The sequence below is a fragment of the Apis mellifera genome, linkage group LG11 (assembly GCF_003254395.2).
Source record: "Apis mellifera strain DH4 linkage group LG11, Amel_HAv3.1, whole genome shotgun sequence".
NCBI classification, from domain to species: Eukaryota; Metazoa; Arthropoda; class Insecta; order Hymenoptera; family Apidae; genus Apis; species Apis mellifera.
The window spans coordinates 1,699,249-1,720,208 of record NC_037648.1 but is presented as its reverse complement, the minus strand read 5'-3'; the positions used below and the strand labels follow the sequence as shown (position 1 = coordinate 1,720,208).

Sequence of the window (20,960 nt, the reverse complement as noted above, 5' to 3'; positions counted from 1 at the left end):
TCCGTATATCTATCGTATATACAACATTGCTCTATGAAGCCATCTAGCGTCGACTAACCTAATTAACCCGCGTATTCTAAATTATCCTGTCACGTACGTTAAATAAATAAATATATATAAAAATATTTATAATGCAAATATATGTGCGTAATAAGTTAGCCGTGTAAACAGGATATATAAAATTAAATTAAATACAATTGCGTATTAATATATTCGTGGTATATCTTCGAGGATCGATTCCAAAGATCGAGACAGAGAGTCTCTCCCTCTCTCTTTATCTTTCCATCTCCCTTCGTCTAACGTAAACTTCAATTGCTCAATAAACAAGTCTCGGAGGAAATTTTTCGTACATCAATTTTTCCGTTTTGTTTTTAAAAATCGACAACCTTCGAAAGAGTTGTTCCACGAATATATTACTGGTCCTGTATTTAAAAATATCAGGGAAGATGGTTGCTCGATAATGGCGGTTAATTAAACACACACGTGCAAACCAGACGGTTTCAAATATATTTTATAATATATAAATATATCTATAATGCCGTTCAATTAAACTCGAATATACTCTAACTGTGGAATAAAATATTATTTTAAAGGAAGATTATTCAATAATGGCGGCCAATTAAACCCTCTCTCTCTCTCTCAATTATATTCAACCACCGACACAGTCCATCCACACAAAGGACAAATAAGGCTTCGCAAACAGCCTTCCGACCCGTTCCAGTTCCATCAATGAACCTCCTCCTCCCTCCTCTTCATCCTTTATATGCATAAAAATTACGTTAAGTAGATGGCGCTCGATAAAGCCGCTCGACGCGTGTAAACGCGCAAGAAGTGAAAAGGATCCGGACAGGTGGTGTTTCATATATCGAGGGTTGCGTTTCACCAAGAAAGAAGAAAGTCGAATCGAAAGGAAACGACGACTCAAGAGGTCGAGAGGAGGGTGGCCAATCTGTTTCCAACCCCTCTTCAATCCTCCCCCTTTTTCGGTCGGCTCGGTAACCACCCATCGAAAGCTTACCGCTTTTGGGCGGTAAAAAGCGCGTCGGAATTGAATCATTGCTGAATAAGCGGGAAACTCTCATTGGTACACCTCCTCTGTCATGTCGAGCGTTTCCAAATTGCTCTATACCTATTCTTTCTCTTTCTTTCTTTCTCTTTCTTCGTCACTGAAAATCGATATATATATATAGAGAGATAGAGAGAGTTAGAGCGTTCCGATCGGGGAAGCCTGTAGAAATCATAAAGAGTTTTACAGGTATGGCTTTGGCTTTAGTTCAGGAAACGGGAATACATTGGCGAGAATACATTGGAGCAATGCTCTATTCCGAGGAATTGTGCCTCTAAAATTGCCATCATTGAAAAATCGATTATACGTACTTAATTTTTTTTTTCCGAATCACTATAATCTAAAAATTCGCTCGTTCGAAATATTTTAATATCACAGATAATCGAACCTGTGCAAGCTAGGAGCAAAGGAGTGCAGGTCGACCACTTGTTGCTAAAAAAAAAAAGAAAGAAAGAGGCGACAGTGGAGTCCTCGAGAACTACGATGCCTTTGTACCGGGAAAAACCACGCTGTAAAGCGGCCGCCAATCGAGAAATGGAGGGATGATTATGGCACTCGTGCTACTCTGCGACTCTTCGAGCCTCCTAGAAAAGTAGCGCGAGCGAGCGAGAGCGAGCGAGACCGAGACCGAGAGCGAGCGAGTAAGAGCGAGACCGAGAGCGAGACCGAGAGCGAGCGAGTAAGAGCGAGACCGAGACCGAGACCGAGAGCGAGACCGAGAACGAGCGAGTAAGAGCGAGACCGAGAGCGAGAGAAAAAGAGCGAGACCGAGAGCGAGACCGAGAGCGAGACCGAGAGCGAGACCGAGAGCGAGCGAGTAAGAGCGAGACCGAGAGCGAGAGAGAAAGAGCGAGACCGAGAGCGAGAGAGAGAGAGAGAGAGAGCGAGCGAGGGGGGGAGTCGTGACGCGACATCGCTCAATCTCTCCCGCGAGCGGTAAAAATCTTTTCTGTGTCGTTGCGGCCACTCGTGTATCACGCGCACACTCTCCATTTTCCAACCGAGCTTCCTCCTCCCCCCCCTCCTCATCTCGTGTCTCGTCCCTTTGACTTCCACCCCCTCCCCCGAGAGAAACTGCACTCTCAGCCCTTCCCCGCTTTTTTCTCCCCGTCCCGTTCCTTGAAAAAGTTTTTCGACCCTTGGCCGTAAACGGCGAAGAAAAGGGGGGGCCCCGGCCGCTTTCTCTCTAATTGAACGACCCTCCCCGGCCGCAGCACGCTCCACGAGAGGGTGGATTTATCTCGACGCGCGTCAACGCGCGCCTAGAAGAGAGGCGAGGGGGAGAGGGACTGGCTTTATCACACGCACACGCTCTACACTGCCCCCTCCTTCCTTTATTAAGCGACACGCGGCTATTTTCGAACGCAACAGTTTGCGGTTCAACCTCTGTTTCGAAGCAACGGGACGAATAGAGCCAGCCAATTTTCCTGCAACCTTCGAGCGAGGGTCTGTTCGTAACGTGGGAAAAGACTTTGGAAAGAAATCTTTGAGAGATATTTTAGTAGGAATAAATTATGGAAAAAGAAGGAAAGAAAGATACGTGTATATATATAGATATACGTTGCTGATATATTGGCAAAAGGGTGGTATAAGCTTCTCCGCTCACGAGTTCATTTAATTATAAACATGCGCGTGACTATATATAGATATATTTGTGCTCGTACAAATTGGCTTATCTCGTTAGAACTAATAAAAATCCGCGGTGCCGACGTCAGAGTATCAAATGAGATCGAGGCTTAAAAAGATAAGAGACTTAAGAATAATAGACTTGGAAAAAGAAAAAATAATTTTTTATTAAATTCAATTACGGGATCCACGGCTTTCGATAATGGAAACGGAAGATGTAAAGTTCCGTAGGCAGGGAGAGAGGCCGTGTTATTGTAGCGGTAAGCCCTCGAACAGCAATAGTGAGAATATGGTCATAAGACCATAACCACGGGGTTCCGGCGAGCATGGAACCGGAGGTGGACGCACGTGTCCGGTCGATGCACGTGTCGCGTGTTTTCAGTCGAAGAAAGCCTCCATTCAACGCCCCGATGCTAGTAACGCACGACTATCGGAGGGTGAAACCGGAGCCTGTGGAAGCAGGAAGGGCGACAAGTGGCTCAACGACAAGTGCGTATCCTGGCTCGAGGAGGATCGCGGAATATCGGGGTGTGTTACTTGCACGCCGTGTGAACAGTCGCAACGAGCGTTCGGGAAAAGGAGATATCATCGAGCGGAACGCCCGATGGAACGTCCCGTCTAGCGACATCTTTCCCCTCTTCGAAGCGCCATGGGAGCTCTCTGCGTGGGACGCCTTAGATTGTGGGAAGATGGTATCGAGCCGGTACGAAATTTAGTAGTATCAAGAGAGTAGGAGAGAGAGAGAGAGAGAGAGAGAGAGAGAGAGAGAGAGAGCGATGTATCGTATCGTTTCATGCATCTCGCGCGATGCCCGATAATTCCAGCCCGATTTCGAGAAGATTGATGCCAAAGGTGTGTAGCGTGTAATGTTTCCCCTTCCTCTCTTTTTTCCCCTCACCGAAGAGAAACGCGCTCGAATAAAAGCGTTTTGATTAACTGCGTTCATATTTCATCGGGGCGATTGTAATTATGCGCATTCGTGCGGGTTATTTTCTTGGGCGAGGCATTTTTCTATCCGTGAAACCGATATACACGGTATTTTGTTATACGTACTTCTCGTGGTTATACGTTCGGGAATCATCGGCTATGTTCGGGAGTCGTCGATCATATTCGGGCGAAATCGTCCTTGGACTCGGTAAAACGAATAATTTAACACGGAATACACCGAGATACATAAATAAATTTCCTTTGTTATTTTTCTAACTTTTTTACGATTGTCACGATATTAGAAATAAATTCTCGTCTTTAAGTCAATTTATTCGCGTTAAAAAGGAGTGTAGAAAGACAATGACAAAATATTCGAAGGAAGGCAGTAACGAATAAATACTGGAAAGGGATTTATGCCGGTTTTCGCGTGAACATGGACGATTCTTTCCACGTGATTCACGCGGCACGGTTTTAACCGCGACAGTAAATTGGACCGTAAACGGGTAAATCTGGCCCGGACGCGTTGTAAAGCGGCCCACAAGCCGCGGCGGCCACTTACCGCGCGAATATTAAATCTCTAAATCGTAAAGCCCGCCATTACCCTGTCGTCCATTCAGCTTGAACAGACAATAGCTTGAGACATTACACTCCAAGGAATCCTCGAAATAGGTCAGTTAGCGAGACTGTCGGTTTATAAACGAGACAGGTATTATCTGTCGCTTCGAACGACCTTCGAAATTGGCAAATGATGGCAGCACCGTCTTTAGGGAATCGTATACCTCTCGTATAATATCTCTCATTATAACCATATAATATATCTCATTATAACGCTCGTAGAGACTGGGTAACCGTAATAAAAAAAAACGTTACACGAATTCGTCTCTAAAGCTTTCGAACGATGTATCGAAAAATTTTACACGTTTTGAACCTTTCCAATAATTGAATAACATTTCAATTGACAAGAAGATACGTACTACAATTTCCAACAACTTGATTTTTTCGAAACTAACTAATCTTCCCTTGTAAAAATCCAAGAAATAGTTCGACAAATATGATTCGAAATTTCACGAAAATTTTCGTATCTGGGTAGATGGTTTAATCAAGCCTAATTAATACAAAGCGATCGGATCCGGACCCGGAGGAATTAAAAGGGAAGAGGAGCAGCTGGCGTTTGGATTAAAGTGGTAAAAGTGTTACTACGGTATCCTTAACGGAGCAACGTCAAGATTATCCGGATAACGAAACCGCCTTTTTTTCGAAAGCTATTCGAAGCACAGCGAGAGGATTCGAGAGCACCTTCGATATCAAAAAAAGGGTTCCGTGTCTCGGCCGGAAGTGCAAGCGTCCCGGGCCCTGTAAAGGGACGCTTCGTGAAGTGAAGATCGGGGCCCGAGACAAGTCCCGAACGTGGTAAAGCACAGGTGTACCGCGCCATAATTTACGGCTAGCTAATAAATTTCATCGGGAATCTTGTTCGTCGGTTTACGCTCGAATCTGGACTCGTATCGTCCGACGGTGCCCCGACTTCTAACTGGGGAGGACTGGCATAAAGCGATCTCGGGGATATTTAGGGGCGGCATTAAGGGAAAAATAATTGTCGAGAGAAAGGTGTATCTTAGATAAGAGCTACGGATTTCCACGCGTATGAAACTTTACTTTTTTTTTCCTTTCTTATTTTATTTGTTAAAATGACAAATGAACTCGTTCATTACACGACCGGGCCCATTTACGTAAAATATGTTTCGAATATTAACCGTGGTATTTTTAAGTGTCGTGTGCAATAAACAAATTTCCCGATGATAAAGTCACGGCTAATTCGTAAAAATACGATCGATATATAAAGTAACGAAATTTAAAACACGTTCTCTTCGCGAGGAATTAATTTTTTTTCACGGCAGGATAATATCCCAATTATCGAATCTCTGGGAAGGCTTCATTTTCCCGGCAATTGGTGGACACGATGGATTGGCGCGCGTCGCATTCCGATTCGGCGAAGAACAGAATATCTTTGCATCGGAACAGAGGGCGTTCCTGCGACCCGTCTTGGGATCGTCCGTGGAATTCCACGGACGTGCGAATCGCGACGGAGGCCAGGCCTCGTTCCACTTCTCATTTCAATTTTCACGGCGACGTGCACCGCGGCAAAGGAAGCAATTCGGAAGCAGCTCGTACGCCGTCGTTATCGTACGAATCGGCCGAGTTCTCTCACGAAGTTGCTACGTGCTCTGCGCCTTTTATTCCTTCCCTCCCCCTCCTCGCGACGAATAAGCGTCGTTTTTTCGGTGCCTACCCCTCCGATTAAAGAGTCACGGATGAATTTTTCCTCCCCCCTCCATGCGATTTTTTTTTTTTTAACGGAGGACAAGAAAAAGAGATTGAAGGATATAATGATGGAGGAATTTTTTTTTTTACTCGGTGAAGAGTATACGATAAATAATAATTTTCCAAACCGTATATTTCTTCCTCCCCCATGCGATTTTTTTTTTAATAGAGAAGAGGAAAAAGAGATTGAAAAATAATGACGGAGGAAATTTTTTTTTCTCGTTACTCGGTGAAGAAAAAAAAAAAAAGAAATGAAATTATATAATAAATAATAATTTCCCAAACTATGTATTTCTTCTTCCTTCTCCCCCATGCGATTTTACGTTGAAGATTTTTTTTTAACGGAGGATAGGAAAGAGATTGAAAAATAATGATGGAGGAATTTTTTTCTCGTTATTCGGTGAAGAAAAAAAAAAAAGAAAAAAAAGAAATGAAATTATATAATAAATAATAATTTCCCAAACTATGTATTTCTTCCTCTTCTTTCTCCATGTAATTTTGCGTCGAAGATTTTTTTTTTTTAATAGAGATTGAAAAATAATAATGGAGGAATTTTTTTCTCGTTATTCGGTGAAGAAAAAAAAAAAGAAAAAAAAAGAAATGAAATTATATAATAAATAATAATTTCCCAAACTATGTATTTCTTCCTCTTCTTTCTCCATGTAATTTTACGTCGAAGAAGATTTTTTTTTTTAACAGAGGACAGGAAAAAGAGATTGAAGAATAATGATGGAAGAAATTTTTTCTTTTTCTTTTAAAAAGGATGTTACCGTCATTCTCAATGATTTTCATTACTCGATGAAAAAAAAAAAAAGAAAAGAAATTATACGATAAATAATAATTTTCCAAACTATGTATTTCTTCCTGTTCCTCTTCCATGCGATAATCGAAGATTTTTTTTTTTTTAATGGAGATTGAAAAATAATGATGGAAGAAATTTTTTCTTCTTTTTTAAAGAAGGATGTTACCGTCATTCTCAATGATTTTCTCAGTGAAAAAAAAAAAAAAAGAAGAAATGAAAATGAAATTATACAATAAATAATAATTTCCTAAACCGTGTATTTCTTCCTCCTCCTCCATCATACGATTTTACGTCGAAGATTTTTTAATGGAGGAAAAAGAGATTGAAAAATAAGAATGGAGGAAATTTTTTTTTACTCGGTAAAGAAAAAAAAATGAAATTATAAATAATAATTTTCCAAACCGTGTATTTCTTCCTCCTCCTCTCCCATGCCATTTTGCGTCGAAGAAAATTTATTTTTTTTTAAAAGGATGTTACTGTCATTCAATGATTTTCTCAGTGAAGAAAAAAAAAAAAAGAAAAATGAAATTATACAATAAATAATAATTTCCCCAACCGTGTATTTCTTCCTCCTCCTCCATGTGATTTTGCGTCAAAGAAGATTTTTTTTTTTTTAATAATGAACAGGAAAAAGAGATTGAAAAATAACGATGGAGGAAATTTTTTTTTTTATAAAGGATGTTAAAAAAAAATGAAATTATACAATAAATAATAATTTTCCAAACCGTGTATTTCTTCCTCCTCCTCCATGCGATTTTGCATCAAAGAAGATTTTTTTTTTTAATGGAGAACAGGAAAAAGAGATTGAAAAATTATGATGGAGAAAAATTTCTTTTCTCATTACTCGGTGAAGAAAAAAAAATGAAATTATATAATAAATAATAATTTCCCAAACCATTTGTGCATTTCTTCCAAGACGATTGACGAAGATATCGTTTCAAAAAAATATAAAAACGAAATGAAATAATATTTGCATCTTGCCAGGTCGAAAAACGGGCAAGTCTCTCTCTCTCAAGACGGAGGGATACGACTCACGTATGAGTTTCCCACGGCGGGCCAGAATGGGCCCGTGTGGGAATATCGGGACTCATTACTCGAGCATAGGTGAACACGAGTTCGATCCTCGATTTTCGTATTCCTTCCTCGTGTGCGTTTTCTCTTCCTTTCTTTTCTTCTTCTTCTTCTTTCCTCCCCCCCTTTTTTAATCTAACTTATTTATTTTTATTTAAACGGGCCTTGAACGATGCAACGGATTATTATTAGAACACAATTTTATATCTTCATAAATATTTTTTAATCACTCGAATCTTATTTATTTGTTCGAACGGATTTTGGATACAAATAATGGATGAAACAACGTGATATTCACGAATCTATTTCCTTAATGCAATTTGAATCTTTCTTAACTAATTTAATTTATTTAAACGAACTTACGAGAAACTGCGTCTCTTAAGTTCGAATGCTATTTAATAAAATTATCGTCTTTATAGACGCAATTTTTCTCTCTCTAAATAAACCTAAATTTAATTAACTATTTTCATCCCAACACGAGCCGTTTTTATCGTAGAAAATTCAATTTTCGCGAAATATTCAACGAAGAATTTTTCATTTATTATCCATCCATCAATAATATCAAATTTAGGAAATTGGAAAGAAAATATTTCGTAAATTAAAATTAAGCTCGTAATTATCCCCCCTCCTCTTTTCAAACGCTCGATTCGAGATCGAAACTCCTTTATTTCCTTTCGTAATAACAATTGTTGTGCAACGCGGGGAGAAAAGAAGAGCGCTTAATGTTTTAATCTTCCGAAACGTATTAAAATCAGCCGCAGCAGGAGGAGGAGGAGGAAGAGCAACAACGCCGCAAGGATGTGTATATCAGTTGTTTATAATTCTTCGCGTGCACTAAGGAAGCAATTTAATAATAATAACGGCAGCGGCTCTCGAGAATTCTACACGGCGCCGAGTGTACATCCATACGTGTATACAGGGTGTACAGTTTCTCTTTCACGCTCGACGTCGCGTATAAGCAACCGTGAATTTTAACCGTTCGTCGAGTGGCTGAAAAGGCGAGTGTATTTTTTAAAAAAAATTTCCATTATCGTTATCCCAAACTACTACTAAACGTTACAATTTATAATGTAAAATTTTTAATTTATAAATCTATCGTACGTGTTCATTTCTTTTTTTTTTCACTTTTTCACTTGTCACCGATGTCGGATAAAGTTGTTCCTACGATTAAGAATCCCATCCCATCTGATCGATTCGTTAATTATAGAAAACGTATTGAAGAATTATTAAAAAGTAACACCCTGTATAATATGATAATTTATCTCAACGATCTACGATTAAAAATCTGTCGAAGCGCACGCCTCGTATAACCGTCGTTATTATTTATAAGGTTATTAACGTATTGACAAACTTTAAAAATTGGGACACCCTATATAGTATAATCGTTTATCATAATAATGCACACGCGAATATGCGTGCCGCGTAATGTACACACCCATACGTACGGACAGCTGATTGCAACTTATGTTGGCGCAGTTATTACCGTCGGGAAGGAAGAATTAACCGGGCCTCGATACATAGTTCGTGTCCCAGAATTTCGTCCATGTGCACGCACACGTACCCCCAAAAAAGAATTAAAAAAAAAAAGGAAAAATAACGAAGAAGAAGAACGGAATACATGAATCTGGGCCTCTCGATCGAGTCTTGTACAGCTGCAGGTGCCTACGGAAATTGGCAGAAGGGGCGAAGAGTTCTCCAAAGGGGACCCTGCACGCGCCTCTGACGCGCCTCGATGCCACCGATATCTTCTTAAACTTTCCTATCCGTTCATTCATGCCGCGGATAAATGCCTATAATTTCAGGGATGATTACAGGGCATCGGACGCCCTCTATACACGGGATCCGTACCGTTCAACCGCGAGAGAGGCTCGTTACCCCGAAATTGAAACGGAATGAGCGCCCGAATGCCTTCCGTTCGCCCCCCCCCTCCCTCCCCCGTTTGCTCTTAGATCTCGACCCTCACGGGTCAACCGTCACGTTCCTTCCTTCCTTCGAACGCCGTAATGATATCCACGAGTTCTTCGTTACCGATTGATCGAGCAGCACGATTATTACCGGCCGCTCTGGTTAAGCAAACAGAGAAATCGAGAGAACGAGCTGGGAGGGACAGCTGCGGTTCTTTCCATTTCAAAGTTCTGTCACGTCCTGCTGCTTGGATACACGATGCTTTTAGAAGGGCAGAGAATTACGGTGTTTAATTCGTTATATGCGCGGCCACTTCTTGCGGATGCGTGTTAAGGCAGTTGGTCCCCCACCACCGAGGCGACTAGTTTCACACGGTAACAATACGTCATAAATTTTTTCTAACGTCTCCCCGATACCTGCTCGTGTCCTTTCGCTAATTGTCGAGAAGCGAATTTCGCGTGTTTTATAGATACATTTAGAAACAACAAGTAGAAAGAAGGATTGAGATTCGAAATTCGAAATTGAAGATTTCGATACGCGTTGGGAATAATTGGCGAGAAGCTATATATATATATATATATATATATCGGGCGATTAATTCGATAAAAGTGATTCGATGTCGTTGGGGAAATTGTTCGGGAGAAAAGTGCAGCGATGCCATCGAAATATCGCGATAAAAGCTATATAATACTAGATGATCGCGTGCGGTTTTAATTCGTAATGCATCAATTAGAGGGTAACAGAGATTTGATTTCATATCTACAATTGAAATTCGTTGACCAAGTGGTCGTTGTGCAAAACATTCCCACCCGAGAATAGAATTTTTTTTTTTTTTTTTTTTTTATCGATCTCAATCGTCCGTTTCGCATGAAATATCGATTCCACCGCCAACAATGTTGGATATATTCGCGACGATTATTAAATTAATTTACGATATCGTTGTTACCAATTTCGACAACCATTTTTGAAACGGTCGCTTTACTGGAATACGTTTGTTCCCGACGAAACAAAACCGGCACACACTTATTATTATTATTATTATTACGATAACGCGTGGTATACTTGCGCCAAGTACGTGCATATAAATTACTTTAAATACTTTAGCTTTATTAAATGTACAAGTTCCACTTAATATGAACACCATGTTCCAAAGGAAAATCGACCGATATCTTTTATCTCTATACCGCAACTAGCCTACTCTTGATTTTTTTTTCTTTTTCTCTTATCCTACTTAGAGAACGAAGAAGAAAATCTAGTAATGACTGATAAGTACAAAAATTAAAAAATCTTACGTCACTTTAACGATAATGTCAATTATACATATTATCCCTTTATCTCGAGCAATTAACCAATAATTATACCATGTCTCCTTGTAATATTATCTTAATAACCGTACATACATACACTTTTCCGACGAATAATAAAAAAAAAAAAATAACGCAAATAGCTATAGCATTAAAATTAAAAGAATATAAAACCGACGACACTTTGCGAAAAACCGCGTATAACGCAACGCATATATATATCCAATCTCCCGCGCTTTTTTCGCATCGATCGAACGACGCTCGATCGCGAACAAGAGGCGAAGAAAGAAAGAAAGAAGAGAAAAAGAAACGGGCTGCTCACCTCCTGTTGCTGAATTAGGAAGTCGGGAGCGGGTGGTGGCGGGGGTGGTTCCGCGGCGGAGACCTCTTGAAGCAGACCCACGTGCTCCCAACAATCTTCCGATATGTCCATGATCGGTCCCACCTCGTTTCAACAATCGTAAGGGGGTGGTCGAAACGGGATGTCTGGATCAATCCGTGTCTCTGCACGCCAGGTGTCTGGTTCCCAGATTTCTCCCGATTTCCTCCCTTGAACGGTTCGCTCTAGGAAAAACTATATTTCGTCGCACTTTGGTCACTATCTATCTCCCTCTCCCTCTCTCTCTCTCTCGTTTCTTAGCCTTCCCTCTTTTTCCCCCTCACACGTCGTGAACCAAGGGATATATATATATATGTATATATATATACATATATATATATACATATATATATATATATATAAAACGTTCGAGGATAGAAGAGCCGCGAAAAAACCGAACGCACGAACACACGGTAACGACGTCGACACGGCGTGTCGCGTGACCCGCGTTCTATGACGACGACGACGACGGCGTCGAGGACGACGACGGCCGTCGGTGGTGGTCAGTCGGCGTGGAATGAAGTTGGCCCGCGGGTTAGGTTGGGTTAGCCGAGCCGGAGTTGCAGCATCAGCGAGGAGAGAGGGACGGGAGGAGGGCAGAGCGCGAGCGAGCGAGCGAGCGAACGAGCCGTGTACGAGGAAGGGGCGGGAGGGCAGAGAAAGAGGGAGGTAGAGAGAGAGAGTGAGAGGAAAGAGTGGAAGAGAGAGCGGAGCGGTGGGAAGGGGAAAAGCAGCGAGGGAGAACGAGCAGCGACGGACTGTGGAACTGTGGAGAAAGGAGGGAGAGAGGGAGAGAGAAAGGGAGATCGAGCGAGATAGCGCGGCGAGGCAGAGGGTGGGGTTGGAGAGTGAGAGAGGCGTAAGGCGTAAGTCTGCCCTGGTCGCTCGCTTAACCGTGCAGGAGGTGGCGCCAATATAACCCGTACTCCACCTCCGTCCGACAAAGAGCTTGCGTATACCTGTATGCGCCTGTTGGTAGGCCATACCGCCTACCGACTACCGTATTGCAGGATTTGCGATCCGTGCCGCCTGTAATTATTGCGATTTCACTTATATTCCGTCATGCCTCTTGTTTTCTTTTTTTCTTACCCGCCTCGTTTGCTTCCCCTCGATGTCCCTTTTTCTTCATACGTGGGGTGGATATCGTAAAAATTGAAGAGGGATGTGGAAAACTATGAAAATACGAAGAAGATTAATGCACAACGATTGTAAAGTTTTGTGTATTCGAGAAGAGAAATCTTCGTATTATTTCGTTACTATTTCATATTTGTCGACAATTTATAAATTATGAATTATCTATGCTATTTCAATCATATCGTAAATATTTTGGTAAAATTTCATTAAAATAAACGATGATTATCGCAACAATATGTTATTATTTCACTAAAAAATTATGGTATCTATGCAAAAAGTAACTAGTTCTATCATTGATTTGTAAAAGTTAGAAAATAACCTTAAAATGCCAATAGTATCACGTAACGGATAATTGACGATGATAAATTAGATGAAATGGAATTTCACAGTCGATTTATATTAAAAATTGTTATTTTCTTTTCGATTTTCTTAAATACAAAAAATTTTCGATATATTATTCGATATTCCGTAGATTATTCGAATAACGTGGCTTTGTATGCTCATTCTCGACATTATTGTATAGGTTAACCATGAAATTTTCTTTGCGCGACGCCATCTTAGAAAACGACGCAGTTTCGCGACGCGAGAAGTAGATCTGTCGATTCGAATGGTTCAGATATCTATGAATGTTTTAAATTTTTTGTACGAGCGATTAACATCTCTCTCCACCGCGAAATCGTTCTTTCTGGCGATCGTGTATCGCGTTACTTATCGCAATTACCGCAATTCTCCATTTCCTCGAATCGATCTGTCGACAAGAGGACGATAGTTCATTGGCGCCGATAAACGATCGTTATCCTCGATCGAACTGCCCTTACCTTTCACGTATACCTCCCGGTAATCGGCGACGACGTGGGCGGCATAGCGGATTCCCTGGGACGACGCGAACCTCGAACTTGCAAAGGATGCCTCGATTTCTCGACGATCCGTACGTTGTTCGTTCTTCCATAGCTCGAAGAATTGTGGCGAATTGTGTGGCTCGATGTGTTTACGTCTTTCTTTCTAATCGACACGCGTAAATTTACGTCGTACGTATTCGTCCTCGAATGTTACGATTCGTTTACGATTCGTAATCGAAGATTTGTTCCACGAATTTTCCATCACTGTTGTTATACGTACACAAAATGTAACGAAACAAAGAATTCGTCACGCGAGGTTAGGAAATAGACCAACATTACCGACGTGTTTGCGTGGACTGACAGCCTAAAAATTGGATGGTGTTGCGATGACGTCAGGAGTGGGGATACTGCACGATCAAATTCACAATTATATAATAAATTAAGTTTTGAATTTCAAAAGATACATATATTATACAAGTTATATTAAATATATAATTATATATTATATAATTATTTTGCGTTATTACAGTAACTGGAACGAAACACGAATATTTTATATAGTAACTAACTGAAAAAGATGGAATATACAACAATGTATGTAGCACCGTTGCACCAATGAAAAGCGAGCATTCGTTTACTTGAATATAATTGGTCCGACGATGCTTTATAGAAAACTATACAAGTGGGAATATCTTGAGTAAAAATTAAATTGTACGTGATTGCAACAATTTTTGTTATTGGAATTACGACATAATCGTCAAAAAGGACAAATTGTGATACAGTCTTTCATCTTTATTACATTCACAAGAGGTATTGCTATTATCTTTTTACTTTAATGAATTTTACATGATGGTTGCGATGACGTCAGGATACTGCATAATCGAATTCACAATTATATACTGAATTAAGTTTTGAATTTCAAAAGATACATATATTATACAAATTATATTAAATATATAATTATATATTATATAATTATTTTGCATTATTACAGTAATCGTAACGAAATGCGAATATTTTATATAGTAACTAACTGAAAAAGATGGAATATAACAACAATGTATGTAGCATCGTTGCACCAATGAAAAGCGAGCATTCGTTTACTTGAATATAATTGGTCCGACGATGCTTTATAGAAAACTATAAGAGTCGGAATATCTCGAGTAAAAGTTAAACTGAAGGCGTATGTGATACGTATAGAACAACTCTTTATTTTATTTTGCATTTTGCAACAATTTTTGTTATTCGAATTACGAAATAATCGTCAAAAAGGACAAATTGTGATACAATCTTTCATCCTTATTACATTCACAAGAGGTATTGCTATATTATCTTTCTACTTTAATGAAATTTACACCTGTTTTTCGAAAAGATGAATTTTACATGATACTTTTCTTATCTTTAAGGAATAAAACGCCGGTATCAACGTTCGGTCATCTATTGCCGAGAGGCCCTGTATCCGCAAACATATGCACGAAACGTGCAATTAAACTTCGATCTTGATACTTTGCCTTTGATTGCTTTCCTTCTTCAATCGAGGTAAAAATTTCTCGAGGACTCTTCGTGACTGATTGCATAATAAAGGCGCAGGTGGGTTAAAAGTTAATTGTACTTATCGCCATCGCGTATTCATATTGTGCACGAGTAGCGAAACGCGAGAAAAATACTTTACAACGGTTAAATTGCCGGTTTACCAACCGTTCCCGTTATTACACGCTGTCACCGTCGCGTAACTCGCTCGCAACTTTTTCCACCGTTTCTTGCCTCCGTTCGTTCATTTCGCATGACAAATTGTAATACCTCTGCAACAGTGGCTCGCGCGCCATATTTCGTATTGCCACCTCGAGCGTGATTCCAGTTAACCTATAATACGTCAACGAACCCTCACTTATTTAGTGACACACTTTTTTCCCCACCGATACTCCTCGCGCACACGAATAACGAAACGTCGTAGTCGAAAGTTTTCGCCAGTTTTACAAGTTGACACGTAATTAACACGTTATTTCGCTTCGATCTGCGGTCTCGGTCGATATTTTTCCAACGTTCGCCAGCTACTCGACGCGGACGCGTACGAAGGAACGAGTCCTGCCGACATCGAGCAGGAGGGTTGGAATGCCAGATATGAATGCGTTAATGCGTCGTTACTGACAGCGACACGAATCGTTGATAGTACTTTCTTCCCACCATCGCCACGTTCCAATTCAGCTCTCTCTCTCTCTCTCTCTCTCTCTCTCTCTCTCTCTCTCTCTCTCTCTCTCTCTCTCTCTCTCTCTCTCTCTCTCTCTCTCTCTCTCTCTCTCTCTCTCTGCTGTGTGTGTGTGTGTGTGTGTGTGTGTGTGTGTGTGTGTGTGGTGTGTGTGTGTGTGTGTGTGTGTGTGTGTGTGTGTGTGTGTGTGGTGTGTGTGTGTGTGTGTGTGTGTGTGTGTGTGTGTGTGTGGTGTGTGTGTGTGTGTGTGTGTGTGTGTGTGTGTGTGTGTGTGTGTGTGTGTGTGTGTGTGTGTTGTCTCTCTCTCTCCCTCTCTCTCTCTCTCTCTCTCTCTCTCTCTCTCTCTCTCTCTCTCTCTTTTATTTCGCGAATTCTCCCTATTGGATGCGTTTTAATTTCGCTGACCTGTCGCTCGCGTCGATCGGCGTATCCGGCTTAAAATTCTACTAATAGTCGCCACTTGGCATTATCGGGCGGGACACACTCTGAAATAGCACGAGCTGTCACATCGACGTCAAAGATTGATCGCACCAGACGTCGCATTCAACGTCGATGAACGCAATTCGAAAACGTGGCCATGCTCTGAAAAATTCGTCGATATATTTTTGGATTATTGGACGAATCCGATATTCGAGAAAAATTTTTTTAATCGAATCGTAATACTTTTCGATCCCATACGTTGTAAAATGTTTCGCGCGAAACGGTCGGCCAATTTCCACGGTATATGTATTGCGAGGGGGGGGGAGAGGGGAAAAAAATGCCGAGCTATTAGCCGCGTATACGGCAAGGTATACTTTGCTCTTTTCGCGGAGCCTCTATATAGCCGAACCGAACGACAACGCGACCCCGTAAAGTGTTGGTCGAGCCCTCGACTTTGTATGCACGGAAAGCCGCTTTACGAGACGTGAACCAAGGGGGACACGCGCGCGCTTCGGTTGGATAATACCGGCCGATGATAATATGTAATGCCTGTATAGAGGCAAGTGGTCGATCGCGAATCTTTGAAGTTCTGAGCTTGGCTTTCCGCCGACAAACCCGAGCCGGCACCGATCAAGTATTAAAAAAATCGTAGCCGGCAAAACTATGAGAAAGCCAAACATTACATCTCATACTCGTACGACATCGTTCCCCTCGCATAGTCCTTATATATATATCCGTTCCTTCCTTCTCTTTTTTTCTTTCTTTCTTTTTCTTTTTTTTTCTTTTCTTTTTTTTTCGGTACGGGCGGTATATGGTATACGGGCGAGCACCTGTGGCCACTTTAAACGATGCCGTGGTAAACGGTAGTCAGGATAGATTGAACGGTCCGATACGGTTTTAGCTCTCTTCTTTTGCCACGAGGATCCCGGGACTCGCGCTTTAACCCCTCGACTCATTAGAGCCCATAACTCTGTTCACCGAAACGTTTTACGTTCGTTGCCGTGTTGCGATGTAAGTATGCTTGAGTACACAGCCCGTCGAAAAGGAAGATATTCCACTTCAATATTGCTTCGATAGAAATATCCACTATCCACGTTTTTCGAGAATCGAAAAGGTTATAAATTTTTTTATAAACTATATTATAATCGTAATAGTCAAGGATGATGTTAAAAGTTATTTTTTTCTCGAATTTTATTCGAATTCGTTTGATTATTTCAATTACGTGTGACATAACCTCAATAACTACTTTCTCTTTTCAATATTCCAATACTTCTGTTTTCAATATTTCGAATACTTTTAAAATTTATTTTTCCCGTTTAATTGTGATAATTATTGGAAAATTGATCGAAGCTGTCTCGATGTATAATTGCGCAGACGAACGATACGATACGAGAGCTTTCGCCATATTTTTTTACCGCGGCTCGTTGGGTTTTTAGGGGATCAGAAACGACGAGGTCGGCTAGAAACGCGAGGACTTTGTTGCGTGTTATTGCCGTTTTTCCCGAGGACCTCCCACCGTCCTTCTAACGAGACCACCAAAGGTACGGGGACTAAAAACAACGCAAGAAACCCACCAAAGTACGCTCTTTATACGGGATGTTTTATATCCGTAGCCAATTGGAGTGAGTGCAGCCGCTCCAATTATGGACGAATATATAAAGTCGAATCCTGTCGGATACCGCGATACCATTGCGACCCTTTATATGGCAAAAACTGTAGAGAGCGCGAAGTCCATCATCGGGTTCAGCCTCGAATTTACTGTTACAGCGCGGCGTCGCTTGCCATCCGTGGAAAGGACAGCATGATCTAGATGCCGTTTTTTGCCACTAGAGACGCTGCGAATCGAGCGCATTTGCGCCTCTACGCGGCTACTTTCCATTTCGAATCGACGAATTTTTTGGCAGAAGTTACCGAGATCCTTTTGTTCCGTCTCGTTCTTTTTGGATTATAAAATATCTACGTTCGTAATAACAGGAGAAAAAAGAATTTCGTATCGATATTCGAAAAGAAGTTGAATTCGTGAATGTGAATCGAACGGAAAGAAGATCGATGAAATTAGGTTAGGTTGAGAACAAAGAAGAACAAAGTGAATTTTCGTTGGTGATTTTATACATTTAATCCGTATCTCGTTATTATCACAAGTTTATTGCCTTTAAATTAATTAGATGAAACGATAGATTGAACAAATTTGGTTAATTCGTTGATCTAATTATTGGTTACCGGCGAATTTGAATCGCGAACAGTGTCGATTATTCGTTCCGTTGTTACCGATCGTGCTACATTCGTGAATCTGTTGTGCAATTTGGTCTTGTTTCAAATACAAATAACACGGTACAATACCTCCTATCAATAGAACGAGAGTGTACGAAATAAACAATAGCCCGTTTCCAAACTATCGTTCCATTCTCGAAAAAAGATTTATCGAAATTTCGAATCGAAAATTATATACGAGAAAAATGGCAACAATTCGAAGAGGAAGAGTAAAAACCCGTGTTGTTCCGTGGAATGAACTCGTTCTCGAACCTATGGCAATTAATAAAGGTCCGCCATGTTTGCGATTCTCGATGTTCGTACACGCAAATAAACGAGCGTGCGGTAACAAAGTAACTTCTTTCAGGAGACAGAGAGTGGAAGAAGTTGGCGGAAACCATACATTACATAATGAATTCTTGTACGGATAATCGTGTGCAATAAAAAATCATTCCACCGTGGCATTGTTCAAGAATTAATTAAAATGGCGCGAGAACAAACGGCCGGCCAGAATTATAAAAGGAGGAGGGGGGGGAGGAGAGAAGGAGGTAAGAAAGGCTGCGGTTCTCTTTGGAATCCCGGCGGCGACATATCACTGGGCGGTAGATCACACGGAACTCTTTTGCAGTTTGCACCGGGACCGGATAAAATGCTGCAGCGGCTCCAGCCTCTCGCGCATCTTTTACGTATGCACGAGCATAAGCATAACGCAGAGGAACATGGGTAGATGATATCGTGGATGCACCTACGGGGCCACGGGGCGTCGACGCGACTCCTTTGTCCTCGTTCCTGCCCGCTCGTTCTTCTTCCCTGCGAAGAACGCCTTCGCCCCCGGACGACCTCTCGCCGCACGCACGCACGCACACACACACACACATATATTTTGTTCGCGGAAATACCAATCTCGTGCATCAATCCTGCTGGGTTTGAAGAATTGTATCAAAGGAACACGCTGCGTGCCAGCTACTGTAGCATAAAGATTACCATCTGATCTCCTCGAGATCTCTGATACTGTTATTTGCCGTAGTAATATTCCTTTTTTTTTCTTTTTCAGGTTTCCAGAGACACGAATCCTCCCCCCCCCCTCGTCGTATCCACGCGGTTGTAATTATTTTAATCGAGCTGATCTCTCCGATCGTGATGACCCTTGTAAATGGCGTTACAAAGTGCGCTTAATACACATTCATGGCTACGTTTAAACGGTGTTGTCAGCCGTTTCGATCCAGCGATCTTGGACCATTAAAAGTATTGCAAGAATTACATTTGGAAATTTGATTCGTTGCGGATTCTTTAAGGGGACTTGAGCTTGATCATTACTCGTCGTTTCCATTAGAATATCGTATCGATAAAAGGGATTTAATTATAAAGATTCTGCCGTAACGCTTCCTGCCAGTGAGGAGAGATGCGTGATACACGTACTCTCTCGTTCCCTCTCTGTACCCTTTCTTTTGTATTTTTACACACGGTCGGTGATTAGTAAGGCTATTTTTTTTCATTACAAAACATTGTTACCGAGAATCGTTCTCATTATAGAAGTACATCGTTATCTGAATAATTTTGCTCAAGACTATACTGTATTATGCAAATCAGACTTTCTTCGCGAGTCCCACATATGATTATCAACACCATTAAGGTATAATTGTTCTAAATTAAGTAACTTTCTGCTTAATTGTACAGTACAATAGAGTAGAGTAGAATATAAAAGATTCTTTTGTGTCAAATTTACAGAATGAAATCTACAATTTTAACTGCTGTATATCTTGCGTACTTGTAAAATAAGTATTGATTCATTTTTACTTTTACAACACTTGTTACTATCATCATATTAATATACTTACCATTATTTACTTACTTTTTTTCCAATATAATAAAATAATTTGAAGATACAACTATGATAATATCGATTAAAAACAATCAAAAAAGGTAAAGTTACAATAATTAGTATCATTTATATAATTACTACAATTTATTTCTGAAATATTCGTACGTTTATTTAATTAAAACATATATTTTAAATGAGTTAAATTGGACAAATCATTGAACTCGTAAACAGATGAGATAACATAATAAAAATCGGAATCGATCATTCGATCGGTCATTGTCGATGCGTATAGCAGCACTTAAATCGCAGTGTTTAAAACTCCATCTGGCGATGCATGGTTATTCGCATTAGTTTGTGCGGCGGGTTCGTTGGCCGGATGTTTGCATGAATGGAATATAACGCGTCGGGCTGCTAAAAGGTTTTACGAATCGTCTATTTGCGCGGATCGAATCAAATATCTAGTTCCATCGTCGGTTAATATGTTTGGCTTCGAAGTGAAAAATTGGTTTTTGCACGGTGGTCGATTTTTTTTTATACGTATCGACGAATCGTGGGATTCGAACTAACAGTTGGATCGTTACATATTCCGCCAAGTTCTTCCACGCACAATTATAACGCGATTAAATTGATTGGTATATTATGCGTTATGCATGAGGAATAACGATTGCACTCTTTGCTAATAACGTTAACAATTTTTTTGTTAACGTGCGATATGATTACAACTCGTTAGTACGTTATTAAAGGAAAAAAATTACACGTTGCGTTCATGTATTCATTTTCACGCATACGTAATTTTTATTTGCATCTCGAAGTAGCAATTAGACATCCTTCACTTGGTCCGATACTTTGTAATACAGATAATATTGTTGCTACGTTTTTATAATACT

General features: G+C 40.6%; 2 protein-coding genes and 1 long non-coding RNA gene across 3 annotated transcripts in view; 1 reads left to right on the top strand and 2 right to left on the bottom strand.

The window, feature by feature from the left end:
- LOC412840 (homeobox protein caupolican) overlaps positions 1 to 11,627 on the bottom strand; it is an 89,994-nt gene extending 78,367 nt beyond the window's left edge. The window contains exon 1 of the mRNA XM_396292.7: positions 11,346 to 11,627. Within this exon, the coding sequence (XP_396292.3) occupies positions 11,346 to 11,456 (111 nt within the window). The 5' untranslated portion in view covers positions 11,457 to 11,627. The remainder of the gene's footprint in view (positions 1 to 11,345) is intronic.
- A 193-nt stretch (positions 11,628 to 11,820) lies between these two features.
- Positions 11,821 to 13,742, bottom strand: LOC102656461. The gene is made up of 3 exons (XM_006558937.3): positions 13,355 to 13,742; positions 12,492 to 12,574; positions 11,821 to 12,431 (listed from the first exon to the last, which is right to left on the bottom strand). Exons 1-3 carry the CDS (start codon positions 13,483 to 13,485, stop codon positions 12,292 to 12,294), a joined length of 354 nt encoding a protein of 117 aa, XP_006559000.1. The 5' UTR covers positions 13,486 to 13,742; the 3' UTR covers positions 11,821 to 12,291.
- Positions 13,743 to 14,481: 739 nt separating this feature from the next.
- Positions 14,482 to 20,047, top strand: LOC100578577. The gene is made up of 4 exons (XR_119829.4): positions 14,482 to 14,692; positions 14,782 to 14,965; positions 18,619 to 18,799; positions 18,880 to 20,047. It is a non-coding gene; the product is annotated as an uncharacterized LOC100578577 (long non-coding RNA).
- The last annotated feature ends 913 nt before the right edge of the window (positions 20,048 to 20,960 follow it).

Excerpts from the sequence above, each read along its gene's own strand:
- LOC102656461 (XM_006558937.3), bottom strand. The coding sequence starts at position 13,485 with ATGGAAGAACGAACAACGTACGGATCGTCGAGAAATCGAGGCATCCTT. Across the intron at positions 12,575-13,354 it reads CCGGGAGGTATACGTGAAAG|TTTTCCACATCCCTCTTCAA; the intron begins GTAAGGGCAGTT and ends GTATTTTCATAG. Across the intron at positions 12,432-12,491 it reads AGGGGAAGCAAACGAGGCGG|GCGGCACGGATCGCAAATCC; the intron begins GTAAGAAAAAAA and ends CAATAATTACAG.